At 40.8% G+C, this 17,523-nt stretch overlaps 1 protein-coding gene across 1 annotated transcript in view; it reads left to right on the top strand.

Annotated features, from left to right (window-relative positions):
* adcy1 (adenylate cyclase 1) overlaps positions 1-17,523 on the top strand; it is a 225,420-nt gene that overhangs the window by 130,380 nt on the left and 77,517 nt on the right. Inside the window, exons 6-7 of the mRNA XM_033050221.1 lie at positions 685-843; positions 14,078-14,219. Of these exons, the coding sequence (XP_032906112.1) occupies positions 685-843; positions 14,078-14,219 (301 nt within the window). The remainder of the gene's footprint in view (positions 1-684; positions 844-14,077; positions 14,220-17,523) is intronic.

Below are 17,523 nucleotides of genomic sequence, written 5' to 3'. Positions count from 1 at the left end.
TCAAAGGCTTTTTGAAAGTTCAGATACACCACACCCACTGACTCTACCTTATCCATTCTACTTGTTACATCCTCAATAAATTCCAAAAGATTAGTCAAGCATGATTTCCCCTTCATAAATCCATGCTGACTTTGACCGATCCTGTCACTGCTTTCCTAATGCGCTGCTATAACATCTTTAGTAATCAACTCCAACTTCCCCACTACCAACGTAAGGCTAACTGGTCAATAAATCCCCGTTTTCTCTCTCCCTCCTTTCTTAAAAAGAGTGGCTACCCTCCAATCCACAGGAACTGATCCAGAGTTGAGAGAACATTGAAGAAAGATCACCAATGCATCCACGATATCTAGGGCCACCTCCTTGAGTACTCTGGGATGCAGACCATCAGGCCCTGGGAATTTATCTGCCTTCAGTCCCAACAGTTTACCTAACGCCATTTCCTGACTAATGTGGATTCCCTTCAGTTCCTCCCTCCCACTGGATCCAAGCTCGGTCCCCTAGTATTTCTGGCAGTTTGTTTGTGTCTTCCTTAGTGATATTATCAAATACCAGTGAGAAACAAAACACAAGTCGTATGATTCTAGGATTGAACGTGCTCATTTCTGTTTCTTATCCATGCTGAATTTGTGAATTTGTAAACAATGTATTGTCACTGAATGGTTAACAGTCTTGGGTCTATTTCAGGTCTGTGGCCGAAGCCACTGAAGTTGATCTCAATATGCGTGTGGGTCTGCACACTGGAAGAGTGCTGTGTGGAGTCCTTGGTCTCCGCAAGTGGCAGTATGACGTGTGGTCCAATGACGTCACCTTGGCAAATGTAATGGAAACAGGTGGTCTTCCTGGGTAAGGGATATTTTCATTTGAAACATACGGATTGAAGTAATCTGCCTGTTTGGGGTAAGTCATAGCTGACAGGATCATTAGGATAAATATTAAGTGAAAATCGTTTAGAAAATTAAATTTGCTTATTCAATATACCGTGCAATTGCCATTGTGAATTTAGTTTTCTCTGGTGTCGATGGAAATAACTGTACCATTTGGATTGCCTCTTTCCTGTCATTACATCCAGCTCTCTTTTTCCTTATTCTCCACATTTTGCTTTTTACCCTCTATTTTAGAATTTCCATCTTCAGTCTCTCAAACTGCAGGTTGTGTTTTATCATATTATGATCACTATCTCCTAGGGGTTCCTTCCCTAATCAAATCTGGTTTGTTACACAATGCCAATTACAGAATTGCCCTTTCCACAGTAGGATCAACCACAAGCTTGTACTTGTCAAAATGCTCAGTTAGAACGTTTCTGATGATAGATTCCAGTTAACATCACCACAATTAATGATAATCTGTTCGGTCTGTGATTAATTGGTTTCTCCCTTCTTGGATGGATTGACATGCACAAGCTGCTCTACATCCTGAAGATGTGTGTGTTTAGGTTAATTGACCTCTGTAAATCAGTACAGTAAATTGGCCTCAGTATGTAGGAAGTGGATGAGAAAGTGGGATAACATATACCAAGTCTCAATGGGTGATTGAAGGTCAGCGTGGACTATGTGGGCTGGAGAGTCCGTTTCCCTGTTGTATCTCTAAACCGAACTTCTGGAAGTACTGTTCAGACAATAGTCACAGACAGTCTTCTATCAACCTGTTCAAGAGCTGTTCCGGAAATTCCATATTTCCTGAAATGTTTTTTTAACACACATTCATGCTGACTCTTTTTCATTAACTTGTACTTGTTAAAAGGCTCAGTCAAAATGTTTCTGATGTTAGATTCCAGTTAACATCACCACAATTGATGGTAAACTGATAGGTCTGTGATTATGTGTAGGAAGGAATTGCAGATGCTGGTTTAAACCGAAGATAGACACAAAATCTTGGAGTAACTCAGAATTCAGAGTCTGAAGAAGGGTCTCAACCCGACACCCATTCATTCTCTCCAGAGATGCTGCCTGTCCCGCTGAGTTACTGCAGCATTTTGTATTTATCTTAGGTCTGTGATTAATTGATTTCTTCCTTCTTTCTTAAAGCATGGATTGGCATTTACAATTTTGGTATCTAACTGCAAATAATTCCAGAACATGAGTGTGAGGAATGGGATAATATGAATGTTCCATAGGAATGTTTCATTTGACCACATCTTGCACAAAATAAAAGAAACAATGGTGTTCATCTGACTGCACACAGATATCTGCACTGCAGAGAAACAAACATTGTACCATTCTTGATGTTGCAAATAAACAGTTTATCAGTATTTATTTAAATCGTTTAGGAGGTAATGAAGGAGTGAAGAGGCGATTTGGATAACTTCCAAAGGAATGAAAGGATTGTAATGTGTGATTAACCTTTGCGTATTTAGTATAATTCAGGTAATTATTTGATTTCATGCTGCCTGCTAATTGTGATGAGTATAGCATTGGTGAATGACATTGTTCAAAGACAATTGGAAGAATAGTTGCATCAGTTTAACTGATTAGAAAAAAAAGTGCTAAATATTTAAAGGCATTGGCCATGGATAGAATACTTACTGAATATTTTTTTCAGCATCCTCTTCGTAAAAACTAAAATGCAGTAGGAGCAGTGATGGTAGAGAGAGTCGATAGGACAAAAACTGATATGTTGGACGTACCTGGGATTTTGGCAATGCATAGAATAAATAAATTATCTGATCCAGATGATTTGCATTCCAGATTGTCAAGGATTAGAGATCTGGATTTGCTATAATCTTCCAGTCTTTTCTTGATATAAGTGAGTACCAGAAGATTAAAAATCAGTAAGTGTGATGCCTCTGTGCAAATGTTCAAGGATGTACCTAGTAATTGCAGGCTGGTCGGTTTAACATTGTAGAGAATATGACTTTAGAAACAATATTCAGGGAAAAGACTAGGAGGCATTTGGAAAGGTTTGACTTAATAAGGAGAAACAGCATGCATTTGTGAAAGGCTTATCGAACTTGATCAATCTAGGTGAACTTTTTGATAAGGTAACAGAAAAAGGAAATGCTGGGCCAAATGACCTGTTTCTGCATTACTCTGTGGCTTTATTGTGCTTTGAACGTAGTGAATGCAGTATGAATGAATTTCTAGAGCTTGTTTGACAAAAAACCACATAGGAAGCTGGTTAATGAAATTGAAGCTCATGAAATTATACGGTTAGTGTCGGGTTGGATGTAAACGAATGGCTTGAAGCCAAAACCAGTGAGTTGTGGCAAATGGTTGTCTTTCAGAGTGGAGGATATTGAAGGGCCATCCAAAAGACAGAATTTTGATTTTTGTTTTAGTGTTGACAAGTATAAATGATTTGGATATTGAAATGAAAAATAACGTTTCAAAATTAGTGATAATTTCAAACCTTGGGGGAAGTGGCAAGCCATGAGGGTGATGTCAGTTGATTACAACAGGATAAAGATCAGCTGGAAGAATAGGCAAACAATTGAGTGATGATACGTAATATGCAGAATTGTGAAGCAATGCATTTTGGCCAGGGTAAGAAGATGTAATGTGGACTAAAGGGCCTGTCCCACCTGGCCGTCATTTGCGCGTCGTTTACGCGACATCATTTACGCGTCATGACGCATGCGTTGTGACGCACACGTGATGCGCGCTTGGCGTGCATTACATGCACATGGCGTGCATTATGCACGCATGGTGCGTGGTGACGTAGGCAGTGACGCGCAGTCGCGTGCGGCGCCCCAGGATTTTGGGATTCACTTGAAGCACAAATGACGCCCAAGTGGGACAGGCCCTTTAATGACCTAGTTCAAAAAGTGTGCATCAACTGAGGGACCAAGAGAGTTCGTGCATGGATCATTGAAGATACTTGGACATATTGAGAAAGTAACGAGCAAAGCTTAGTCATACAGCATACAAATGGGCCCTTTAACATACCTCAGCCATGCTGACCTTTTTTGTCCAACCACTCAATTGCAACACCTGCATCAGGTCTGCATTGGCTGCATAGGAATGCAAGGTGATTTTCTACATTGACAAGTGAGCTGATGGCTTCTCTCTAACAAGCCATCTTGTTCAATTGTTTGCCGTGTGTGTGTGCATGCATGCGTGTGTTGCATTGGCAGGCAGGAAAGTGAGAGAAGAATATAAATGTGAAGTTTTACTTGTTGCCATATATAAAGACAAGATGCAGAGATCAGTACCTAATAAAATCCTGTGGAAGGCTATTGCTTTAACCATGCCTCTTTCTAGAATATCTCAGCGACACATTTGCAAGTGATTTAATAACATTCAAAATCAGAAATAGCAGCCTGCATAATGGTAGACAACAGCAAAAGAATATTAAATTAATCTCTATCAAGTTCTGTGCTATTTTAATATTTGTGGATCAGTTGATGATCAAATGGGAAATGGTGCAGAGAATATCTGTCTACACCCAAGTGGGTGGTAATTCCTCTTTATCTGGAAGAAAATGTGCAGCATGCATCAAAGCATTCAGCTTGGGGTTAGCGTCACTCGCACCGGATGCATCTCAAACAAAATAAGCTGAGGTTGGTGGACCGAGGTGAGGAGTTGTGTGTGGGGCTAGCAATGTGGAATGGGAAGGATGAAGGGTGATTTGTACTATCTGGGAGGGATACAGGTGAAGTGGAGTTCAGAAATGCCTGAGGGTGGGGGAGAAGGTGATCAGGAGTAGGCAGGGCAGCACAGTGGTGCAGTGGTAGCATTGCTGCCTTATAGCGCCAGAGATCCTGGTTCTATCTGGTGGTGTCTGTACGGATTTTGCACGTTCTCCCTGTGACCGCATGGGTTTTCTCCGGGGGCTCCAGTTTCCTCCCACTCTCCAAAGGCATATAGGTTTTGTAGGTTAATTGGTTTCGGTAAAAAAAAATGTAATTTGCCCCCAGTGTGTACGATAGTGTTAGTGTACGGGGTGATTGCTGGTCGGAGCGGTCTCGGTGGGCCAAAGGGACTTTTTCTGCTCTGTATCTCTAAAGTAGAGATGGAGGGTTGGAATCAGAGGTAAATTAGGCCACTGTGCTTATGCCAGCCAAAAATGAATTATTTGGTTTTCACTCCCTTGCCAGGTCTCATCTGGAGCCTCTGCTATGTAGTCTTCCAGGCATGTTTTAAATGTGGTGATAAAGCCATCTGCCATCCTTTCAGGCAATGAGCTCTTGACCGCCCCACCATTCTTTGCTTGAAACTACTTTTCCTCAACCCTCCTCTTATCCTTTTGCGATTAATTAATTGTTCCTCAAGTCTCTGTAAATTCCTTTATTAATTAACTGTATGTTTCCTAGGCAGCAAAGTCCTAAGGGAAATGCATCCTTCCTAGTTTAGGCCTCTCATGATTATGTACTCCACCCTCGTCAGTTCTCCTCCAAGTAATGAGCAGGGTTTTTCCGAATCTTCCCTCTGCCTGAATTTATCCCCTTGACAGCCTCCTACCCACAGTAATCCGACCCTGGGGTCTGGCTGAGCCCACCAATAGTGCACGAGAGCTGTCCACAAAGTCAGCTACTAGTAATCAGAGATATTCAAAAAACGTTCCAATTGTACATTTGATTAAAAATACGTTAAGATCATAGCAATTGCTTCAATACCTTATATTAAGAAAATATGTAAGCTACCTACTGTAGTTTACTACACTCTAGGGGCAGCACGGTGATGCAGCAGTAGTGTTGTTGCCTCACAGCACCAGAGACACCAGTTCAATCCTGACCTTGAGTTCTGTCTGTGTGGAGTTCCTTCTGGGTGCTTCGGTTTCCTCCCACATCCCAGAGATGTATGGGTTTATTAATTAATTGGCTGCTATAAATTGCACCTACCGTGCATTCAAAAAGTATTCAGACCCCTTCACTTTTTCCAGATTTTGTTATGTTACAGCCTTATTCTAAAATTGATGAAATTCTTTATTTTTTTTATCATCAATCTACACACAATACCCCATAATAAAAAAAGCAAAAACAGGTGTTTAGTAAATTTTGCAAAGTAATTAAAATTATATAACTGAAATATCACATTTACCCAAGTATTCAGACCCTTTACTCAGTACTTTGTTGAGGCACCTTTGGCAGCGATTACTGCCTCATCTTCTTGGGTATGATGCTACAAGCTTGGCACACCTGTGGGTAATTTCTCCCATTCTTCTCTGTAGATCCTCTCAAGCTCTGTCAGGTTGGATGGGGAGCGTCAATGCACAGCTATTTTCAGGTCCCTCCAGAGATGTTCGATCGGGTTCAAGTCCGGGCTCTGGCTGTGCCACTCAAGGACATTCACAGACTTGTCACGAAGCCACTCCTGTGTTGTCTTGGCTGTGTGCTTAGGGTCGTTGTCCTGTTGGAAGGTGAACCTCCGCCCCAGTCTGAGGTCCAGAACGCTCTGTAGCAGGTTTTCATCAAGGATCTCTCTGTACTTTGCTCCATTCATTTTCTCCTCTATCCTGACTAGTCTCCAAGTTCCTGCCGCTGAAAAACATCCCCACAGTGCTGACACCACCCCATTGAGATAATAATCTGTCCCCTTGTTTTTGCCGCCAAAATGGATAATCTCACATTTATCTATATTATACTGTATCTGCCACGCATCTGCCCACTCGCTCAACCTGTCCAGGTCACCCTGTAACTTCCTAACATCCTCTTCACAGTTCACACTGCCACCCAGCTTCGTGTCATCCGCAAACTTGCTAGTGCTGCTCCTAATTCCCTCTTCCAAATCATTAATATATATGGTAAACAGTTGCAGCCCCAACACCGAGCCTTGCGGCACTCCACTCGCCACTGCCTGCCATTCTGAAAATGACCTGTTCACTCCTACTCTTTGCTTCTGGTCTGCCAACCAATTTTCTATCCATGTCAACACCCTACCCCCTGCTGCAGAAATTGTTTTATACCCTTCCCCAGATCTATGTCTGGACACAATCCTGTCCCGGAGGTCTACAGACAATTCCTTCATCTTCATGGCTTGGTTTTTGCTCTGACATGCACTGTCAAATGTGGGACCTTATATAGACAGGTGTGAGCCTTTCCAAATCATGTCCAATCAATTTAATTTACCACTGGTGGACTCCAATCAAGTAGTAGGAACATCTCAAGGATAATCAATGGAAACAGGATGAACCTAAACTCAATTTTGAGTGTCATAGCAAAGGGTCTGAATACTTATGTAAATGTGATATTTCAGTTATTTCTTTTTAATTACTTTGCAAACATTTCTAAACACCTGTTTTCGCTTCATCATTCTGGGGTATTGTGTCTAGATTGATGGTAAAAAAAAAAAGAAATTAATCCATTTAAAAATAAGGCTGTAACGTAACAAAATGTGGAAAAAGTGAAGGGATCTGAATAATTTCTGAATGCACTGTAGTGTGTAGAGAATCAGTGTGAATGGGCGATCGATGGTCGGCATAGAATCGGTGGGCCGAAGTGGTTCCTGTAAACTAAACTGAACAACTTGCACTTGAACTTGTACTTGAGGTTAGTAACCACTTTCGAGTGCATGGGACCATGCTATTCGAAGCTAGAAGCAGCTGGATGTGGTGTGTCTGTACTCCTACACTGTTTCAGCATGAATCTAGCAGCTTGTTGAGATATCAGATTTACTTTATTCTATCTTGCCTGTCAGAGACAAATTGATTGGCTAGGAATATTAAATCATTGCTTCTCTATGGAATTCCCTATAATCTTTCAGCTCGGGGAACAACTTTGAAGCTTGTCTGCATGTTCTTTAGTGCTGTTGCATCCTTTCCGTTGCATGGCAATCAGAACTGCTCTTAGAAATCTAGCTGTGAATTAAAATATGTTTATAATGTTCCTTCATGACTTTTTTTCATTTTATATTCTGTATTGGGCATGAAAGACAACGTTTCCATTGGCAATCAGATGGTTGGGGTTAGAGGCAGTGGATTTGAAGGGTTGGCTGATGATCTTCCAGCCATCAAGGTAAGGGGATCAATTGGTGAGTGTGGAAGTTTAGTACCAGGACTGTTCGAGGCATGGTGTGGGGAGATTGGATATGTTGGGTGAGTTGGGCTCTGGGACAATTGGGTACTGGAGATGTCATCAAAGTGATGTTGCATGGTGGCCATGCTCAGATAGAGATTCAGATTCAGAAAACTTTATTGTCTGTCGTAACAGAAAATCTTCTTTGACGTGGCTCAACATACAACCAGGACAATGTACTGATAAGCAGTCATACAACACAGATTTCTACGAGCACACACAGTGTGTATAGATCTTAAAAGCAAGTATAAAGATTAGAAACTATAAAAATAGACAAGATAAAAGTTGTGGATACGTGTAAAGTGACAGTGCGTCAGGGTTAATTTGTCCCTTGTTCATTTTTTATGGCAATGGGTATGAATGAGTTTTTTGTGGATGTTTTTCTTGGATAGGGGGACTTTATATTGGCGGTTTCAGATCAACTTTAGGGCATCCCCAGTCTGGTGCTGAATAATGATGGTTGTTCTGGGAATGAGAGAGCATACTGACTGGCTGCATCATGGCCTGGTTCGGCAACTTGAGCGTCCAGGAGCGGAAAAGACTGCAGAAAGTTGTGACCACTGCCCAGTCCATCACCGGCTCTGACCTCCCCACCATCGAATGGATCTATCACAGTCGCTGCCTCAAAAAGGTTGCCAACATCATTAAAGACCCACACCATCCAGGTCACACTCTCATTTCACCATTGCCATTGGGAAGAACGTACAGGAGCCTGGAATCTGTAGCATCCAGGTTCAGGAACAGCTTCTTCCCTACAGCCATCAGGCTATTTTACTTCGGAGTCACGTGAGTGACTACGTGAAGAAGACCCGTCCAGGCGCACATGCGTCATATCGTCAGACGCATAGCGACTGCGACCACGTTAGGAGGAGCAGAGCCCTCCAAGCGGTGAGTGAAAGAAACCTGAAGGTAAGTACTTTCACTTTCACTTTCAGGCCATTTTTCTTCCGTGGAGACTGTGTGCTGAGAATCAGGCAAGTCTAATTATGGAGAAAAGTGGGAAAAGTAAAGGGAAGCGCACCGCAGTAAGAACTCAAGAGGACAGAATGTCTGAGAGTAGCGGGCGTCCTATTAAAAAGTCGGCTGTAGAAAAACCAGCGACTTCTAAAACGGGAGAAAAAAGCTCTGTTGAAACACCCAGGAGCAACAGAAATGTCTGAAAATGTCTGTTGGTCTACAGGAGAGCCAACATATGGAGCAGCATCCAAAAAAGGGCTGCCAAAATATGGTTCTATGGAAGAGCCTATGATACCCCAAAAAGGGTTTACTAAGCATAGGCCTATCAGAGAGCCAGCGCATGAAACACCTGAAGAAGAAATACCAGGTGAACCCCATTATGAGGAGGAATATTCAGAAGATTCTCACAATGAATCATATGAAGACCAGAGCCCTATAATACAACGTAAAGTACCAGGTCTGGCCCAAAAATTCTTTAGTCCCAGATACAAGGGACAACCTCTGCCAGAGGAAATAGCAGAAAGTATAAATTATCTGCTTTCCCATCACTTGGAAGAACTAACGATGGATGAAATTGTGAACAAATATGAAATCCCACAGAATTGCGCACTGCTAGCAGTCCCAGCACTAAACAGTGAAATATGGAGTTATTTGGGCACTGCAGTACGCGCACAAGAAATGAGGTTACAGCGGGTACTGAGATTAATGGACTCCAGCATTACGGCGTTTGCCAGAGACCTGGAAGAAGGAAATGTGACACCGTCTCAACAGGATGTTTTGGGACTAATGTGTAATGCACACTTTGAAATAAACTGTATTCGTAAAAGTGCGATAAGACCTAACATACATCCTAAGTTTGCAGGGCTCTGTAAACCATCAAATATACAATTGCCGAACTTACTCTTTGGAGAAGATCTAGCCTTAAAACTGAAAGTCCTGAATGAAGAGGCAAAAACCATGGGTATGATAAAACCACCGATGTTTGGCAGATCAGTTCGAAGGCAATATCCATACCAAAGGGTGGCTGGAGCTGGTGAAGGAACAAGCTGTTCGTACCCGTATACGCGTTATTGGCGCACTACCCCAGGACGTGGAGGACATGGCATTCCCACAAGGAGCAAGGTACAAAAGGTGACACTTAGCATTATTAAGAGCCCAGGGCCATTTGATAATGGCTTATTTGGATGACATTTTAATTGTGGGAGACACTGAAGCTACAACTAAAGCATCAGTAGCAGAAGTCAAACTCGCATTTCAAAATTTGGGCTTTTCTTATACATCCAGATAAATCTAGACTGTCACCAAACAAATCAATTGATTACTTGGGGTTCACTATTAATTCAGAACACATGTAAGTGACTTTACCCAAGGACAAAAAGCTGCAGCTAATTGAGGGTTGTATCAAACTAATTACAGAACATCAACCATCAATTAGGCAAGTGGCAAGCCTACTTGGCAAACTGATTGCTTCCTTTCGAGCTGTACAGTTTGGTCCACTGCATTATCAGCAACTGCAGCGAGCAAAGGTCCAAGCATTAAAAAGACATTCGGGGCATTTTGATAGGCCCATGCAACTAACAAAAACAGCAATTGATGATATACAATGGTGGATTAAGAATGTTCCTTATTCTTACAGAAAAATTCTGGTTGAATCACCAGCTATCATTCTACAGACTGATGCAAGTGCGCTAGGTTGGTACCATTTCCAGCTGTGGAGGTAGATGGAATGTGGAAGAAGAACCTTTGCTCGAAGCACATGGAATTAACTATCTAGAATTATTAAGTACATTTCATGGGCTTAAAGCTTTTTGCTCTAATGTGCAAAATCTGCATGTGCAGGTTCAGATTGACAACACTACGGCAGTAGCATATGTCAATCATATGGGTGGAATCAAGTCAGAAGCTTGTGACAGATTGGCAAACATTATCTGGCACTGGTGCATTAGTAGAAACATTTGCCTTTCGGCAATTTACCTCCCAGGTAAATTCAATATAATTGCAGACAGTAGGTCACGAAAATTTAATGACAATACAGAATGGATGTTAAATCGTGACATTTTCTACAACATTGTTCAAAAATTTGGAAAGCCAGAAATTGACTTGTTTGCATCCAGACTGAACCATCAATTACCTCAATATGTTTCATGGGAACCAGATCCAGGTGCAACAGGATGCATTCTCGCTAAATTGGGGTGGAATGTTTTTATATGCATTTCCTCCCTTTTGTCTTATTAGTAGGTGTCTACAAAAGATCAAGCAGGATAATGCTTCAGGATTATTGGTGGTCCCAGATTGGCCTACACAACCATGGTGACAGAACCTCTAATACATATCCCAAGACAAGAAAACCTACTCGTGCACCCTGTAACTGGTGATTTTCATCCTTTATATGATCGTATTGATTTGTTGATTTGCAGATTCTAAAAAGGCCATATGTAGGAAGAGGACTATCAAATCGCACTATGGATGTAATTGCAGGAGCCTGGAGGGATAGTACCCAGAAGCAGTACATTTCTTATATTAAGAAATTGGAGGAGTTTTGTTCAAGACAAAACATTTCATATCACAATGCAGACATTTCAGATGTTTTAGAATTCCTGTCAATATTACACTTTGATGTAAATTTAAGTTATAGTGCGATCAACACTGCAAGGAGTGCCCCTCTGCATATTTATGGAGAGCATCTGAACAACAGGTTCTAGGATCACACCCCTTGGTCTGTAGATACATGAAGGATATCTTCAATGCTTAACCTCCTAGACCCAGATATACGGAAATCTGGAATGTGAGGGATGTACTCATGTTACTTCGGGAATGCAGTCCCATTTCAAATTTGTCTTTGGATAAAATTACCATGAAAGTAGTCATGTTAATGGCATTAGTTTCAGCACAAAGAGTACAGACATTACACAAATTACGTATAGACAGAATGGGAATGACAACAGAGGAAATTACATTCTATGTCTATGACTTACTAAAACAGAGCAAACCAGGAGTCACTGGGTGTAATTTGGTCTTTACAGCATATCCTACGGATCCTACGGATCCAAGACTATGTGTTACTTTGAGGCCACCAAGGACCTAAGAGGTGCAGAATCCGCATTATTTATCAGCCATAAAAAACCACATAAGAAAGTGTCAGTACAAACTATTTCCAGATGGCTGAAGCAGGTGCTATTGGATGCAGGAATTGATACAGACAAATTTAAATCTCATTCCACCATCGGTGGCAACATCGGCGGCCAAGGATTTGGACGTTCCAATAGACCATATCCTCGCGGCCGCAGGATGGGCAAATGAACGGATGTTTTACAAGTATTACCATAAAGAGATTGCAGACCCTGGTGTATTTGGTGGTACTGTTTTGGATTCAGTATTAAATGTGCCCCAGTGATTAAAAAAGGGGACAAAAGATGTTTTATGATAAATAAAAAACCATTAACTGATTACATCAATGTTATGGTTGCATGTTATTGATTGTCTTTCACTCATATAGAATCAATCAAATGCAGTGAAACGCCTGGATTGAATCTACGGCCTGAAATCACAGAAGCTTTAAAACCTTCACGTAGTCACTCACGTGACTCCGAAGTAAAATAGTAAGATTAAACGAGCGCTTACCAGTTTGAAGTTTGATCCTTATTTTATGAGGAGTTACGTTGAGGGACTACGTGCCCTTCGCTCCCACCCTAATAAAGATCAAAGGTAGGTTATGTTTGCCTCACGTAGCTTACTATTATGCTTCGGTATCTATCATCTGTGATTTCACACCGCTGCTTTGAAGGTTGACGCATGTGCGCCTGGACGGGTCTTCTTCACGTAGTCCCTCAACGTTACTCCTCATAAAATAAAGATCAAACTTCAAACTGGTAAGTTCTCGTTTAATCTTACTATTAAACATGACATCAAATAGGCTCTGAACAATAACAGTCTATTATTATTATTGCACTATATCTGTTTATTTATTGTGTATATATGGTCTATGGTCCATAGAAACATAGAAACATAGAAAATAGGTGCAGGTGTAGGCGATTCGGCCCTTCGAGCCTGCACTGCCATTCAATATGATCATGGCTGATCATAGACACACTGAACTTTTATCTTCCGTTTTGTATTATGCTTACATATTCTGTTGTGCTGCAGCAAGTAAGAATTTCATTGTCCTATCTGGGACACATGACAATAAAACTCTCTTGACTCTTAACTCTTGACTTGATGATTCAACTAATTTCACCTACGTCACGTCAGATTTGTAAGCATGACCCGCACAGGAAATTAACCATCCAAATTTCCAAACGTGATGAGAAATGACCCGAAAATGATGATTAACATGCTTCACTTTATGGTAAGCAGATTTCAATAGTCTAGTGCTGAGATAACAACCCTACCCAATTTGCTTACTTAACCAATCCCTCTTACCATAACTCCCCAAAGTCACACTATTACACTCCCTAGTGCAGACGGACTGTTCCAATGTCTTAAGTTCTCCTTCAAAAACTGATTACCATGAAGCAAAATGCAGGTTATCCAGAATTTAATACTGTACCTGATTAGCGCCATCTTTTAATTAGAAATAAGATAAAATGTGCCATCCTGTCAAGGGAGAATTAAAGCAGAAGTGGATACTTAGCTGTTAATTGCAATAAACTGCCTTTCAGATTTCTTTTAACAGTATATAATTACTGAGGAAATATATAAAATTGTGATATTATTTAAGAGAATGTTCCTGATTAAAGTTGTGATGAATTAGTACCAAAATAAAGTTAACAATATTCACCAGTCTTATTACTGATCATTCTGAGCAAGGAGTTTTTTGTTGTACTGCAAACCATGTTTATCAATGTCTGCAGTACCATGGTACTGCAGTCAAACATCTGCAGTACCATAGTTCTTCTAGAATGTTATGCTATTTTACCATCAAGCTATTTTAGTTTTCAGGAAATAAAAATGAAGAGACCTAAATTGAATAATGTGTGCCATTTGTGGCTAAATGGAATAATTTGTGTCATTTGTGGCTACTTGTACAGACTTGGGTTAAATGTCAGCAGGTTCTGTAAGTCTGAGCTGTTTTAAGAGCAGTAATTACGGCCCTTCATAATTTCCTGTATTCATAATCAATTGAGTAATTGACTGCAGTGTTATTTTTGTTTAATGTCTTCACTTTGGTTATAGAAAGGTTCATATAACAAAGACCACCTTGGAGTGCCTGAATGGAGATTATGAAGTTGAAGCAGGATATGGGCATGAGAGAAACAGTTTCCTTAAAAAGCATAACATTGAAACCTTCTTCATCGTGCCCTCTCATCGAAAGAAAGTGAGTCAAAACTAATCTCTAGATTCGTTAAGATTTGCCTGTAGAAATAATACATTAAATTGTTAAGATTGTTCTGGCCCAAAGCAGACTCAAACCCAGAGAACCCAACTGCACCAGCAGGTAACTCTGAGTGATGGCCACTGCAAACCCCCAGTTTAGTGATGATGCTCAAGTGTTGGTGCAATGGGGGAAGGTGGGAAGTGATCCTTGGGGATGGATAATGGGAACTTTGAATGAGTTGGCAGCTATGTGTGTTTTTTTTTCTCTTGAAGACACAAAAGCTTATTCAGGGTGCATCAAAATATAAAGTTTCCAGGATAAGTTTTTAAACAGCTTCATGTGTTCCATCTAACAGCATGGTGGGCGCATTATTAATATCAAGGAATGCAATTATGTGCAACCTAATTAAACCTTCTGCTGGAAATGGAATCAATCCAAGAAAAAGATGAGGACAGTAAGGTCTGAAAATTAAATTAATATAGAACACAGAAAATTGCGATAACAGCAAGTGCAGAAAAAATCGTCTCTAGTGAGATTCCCAGAGACTATTTTTGTAGGATTACAATGCTGTTGCATATTCACAATCCAGATGGCATTGATGGTTTAAATTTAATTATTGTGGAAGATTTAAACTGCTCCTTTCAGGAGGATTTTAATGTTAATTTTGCATTATACGATTGTATTCAATTTTTTAATCTTCCCAGAAATAGTTAATTTTCACAAGAGATATGAATTTGATGTGTCTCAAAGCTAGTATGCATATGATTATTAAGCAGTAATGATTTTATATATTAGCATTTGTGGATGCTTGGAGAGTGACAGCATTTTTACGTTGCAGTTCTTTTGGAGATTTTTTTTGTTTACTAACCACTCATGAATTAGGTATTCATATGAGATCCAAATTTAATTCATTCAAAATATTACAACATTTTCCCATGTAAAATTTGACAATAAAGTACAATAAAGGAAGGAGGGAATAAATATTCATTGTTGAACAGGCTAAAAGTTTTGCTTAGAAATTTGTCTCAAGTCAGCGGCATTAATTGTGCAATTATGGAAGAGCAGACTGCAGACCAGTGCATTGTGCTCAATAACCAAAATTCATGTCTTGATTACAGTGGAAATATTTTTTGCAACAGAATGCATTATCATGTATGGAGTGTTTAGTGTTCGAAAAAGGATTACTTTTTAGGTAATGTTGTAGAATGGTGGAATTTAAAAAAAAATCTCTGCTGCATAGGTTTGTTGTTGGTAAACAAAAATGCTGGAGAAACTCAGCGGGTGAGGCAGCATCTATGGAGCGAAGAAAATAGGCAACGTTTCGGGTCGAAACCCTTCAGAAGGGAACTCTTCGACCCGAAACTTTGCCTATTTCCTTCGCTCCATAGATGTTGCCTCACCCGCTGAGTTTCTCCAGCATTTTTGTCTACCTTCGATTTTACAGCATCTGCAGTTCCTTCTTAAACATAGGTTTGTTGTTGTTGGATAGTTCAGATGAAAACAAAATTTAATAGGCTGAATTAACAACCCCAATCTGTAAGGTTTGGACCAGTGGAATATGCAATTTGTAGAACATAGAGCATAGCGAAGTACAGCACAGGAACAGACCCAGCGCACCTATACTTCAGCAGAAAGCATTGTAAAGGATTCCACATAGAAGTAATGTCAATAGGGACTCCTGGATCAAAATATAAAACCACAGAGTAATCAAGATTGTAGTTTCATAAGAAAACAGATGGACTGCCACAACCAATCTCTCTTTTGCCTACAAATGGCGTTCAATCTCAGAAAAGTCAGTACACAGATCCTTTTTGTACCGCAACAATTGCAAGATGCCCTTCCCTGCCTTAAGTTGCATTTTAACTCCAGCAGCTGCATGTAATACTAATTGAAGTGGTGCCTGAGGCGAGACTCTAAGCTTTGCAAATCCTGTCATTAAACATTTCAACAGTTCTTTCTCTTTATTCCTCTTTAAACTTCCCACCAAGCCTACTCCTTTGATGAAATTGTCAAAGAGACCTGTCTTGTAGGACAAGATGTAAACTTTTGTTTGAAAAGGGTTCTAACTGCGCCTTGGGAAAGTGTACAGGCACTATACAAATGCAGATTGTTGTTGACCCTTTTTTTTCAGTCATATGGCATCCCTAAAGTTGTAGACACCATTAAATAGAATAACATCACCTACATTTAATGCTAATATCATCCAAAGTAAAAGGTTGAGTGCCTCTTCAATGTTTAGATGCCATTTAGAAGATTATTTAATTTGATAATAAGTTTCCGATCAAGCATACAATTCCCACACCTTTGGAAATCAATAATTTTAGATTTTAGATTTTATTTTATTTAGATTTAACTTTATTGTCATTGCACATAGTACAAGTACAGGTGCAACGAAATGCAGTTTTGCATCTAACCAGAGTGCAAAGTAGTAAAGTGCTGATTAAGACAATATATACAAATGAGGATATATTGATGTATGTACATAGGCATATACATATATACAGATAGTTGTTAAGGTGCAAAAGATTGACATGTGCTATATTCTGGTGATTAAGAGCTTAACTATAAATTATATCAACTATAAATAATACTGATGAGAAGGGGGGGGGGGGGCTAGTGCCGGGCCTGTGAGTTCAGCAGGGTAATGGTGTTGGGGAAGAAGCTGTTCCTTAGCCTGCTGGTGCGAGACCTGAGGCTCCTGTACCACCTCCCTGATGGGAGGAGGGCAAACAGTCCATGGTTGGGGTGTGAGGGGTCCTTATGATTTTGCCAGCCCGTGTCAGACACTGTGTGCGGTGAAGGGCAGCCATGGCAGGGAGCGGGGCACCGATGATGTGATGGGCGGTTTTCACCACCTGTTGCAGTGTCTTCCTGTCAGCTGTGGTGCAGCTGCTGTACCATACCGTGAAGCAGGTGGTCAGGATGCTTTCTATGTTACAGCAGTAGAAGTTGGACAGGAACTGAGGGGACAGGTGAGCTTTCTTAAGCCTCCTCAGAAAGTAGAGGCGCTGCTGCACCTTTTTAATCAGTTTGGCGGTGTTGAGGGACCAGGACAGATCCTCAGAGATGTGTACCCCGAGGAATTTGAAGTTGGAGACGCGCTCCACCTCAGTCCCGTTTATGTGGATGGGGGTATGTCTACCATTGATGGGGGTCCAGTGTGGGAGGGAGGCTGGATTTGAGGTGAGCCAGGATCAGTCTCTCGAAGCACTTCGCGATGACGGGGGTGAGCGCACTGGGTGGAAGTCGTTGAGACTCCCTGAAGCTGACTGTTTGGGCACTGGCACAATGGTTGTGGTCTTGA

This window comes from Amblyraja radiata, chromosome 2, assembly GCF_010909765.2.
Source record: "Amblyraja radiata isolate CabotCenter1 chromosome 2, sAmbRad1.1.pri, whole genome shotgun sequence".
NCBI lineage: Eukaryota > Metazoa > Chordata > Chondrichthyes > Rajiformes > Rajidae > Amblyraja > Amblyraja radiata.
The sequence above is the reverse complement of the archived record's forward strand: the minus strand, read 5'-3'. Positions and strand labels throughout refer to the sequence as shown.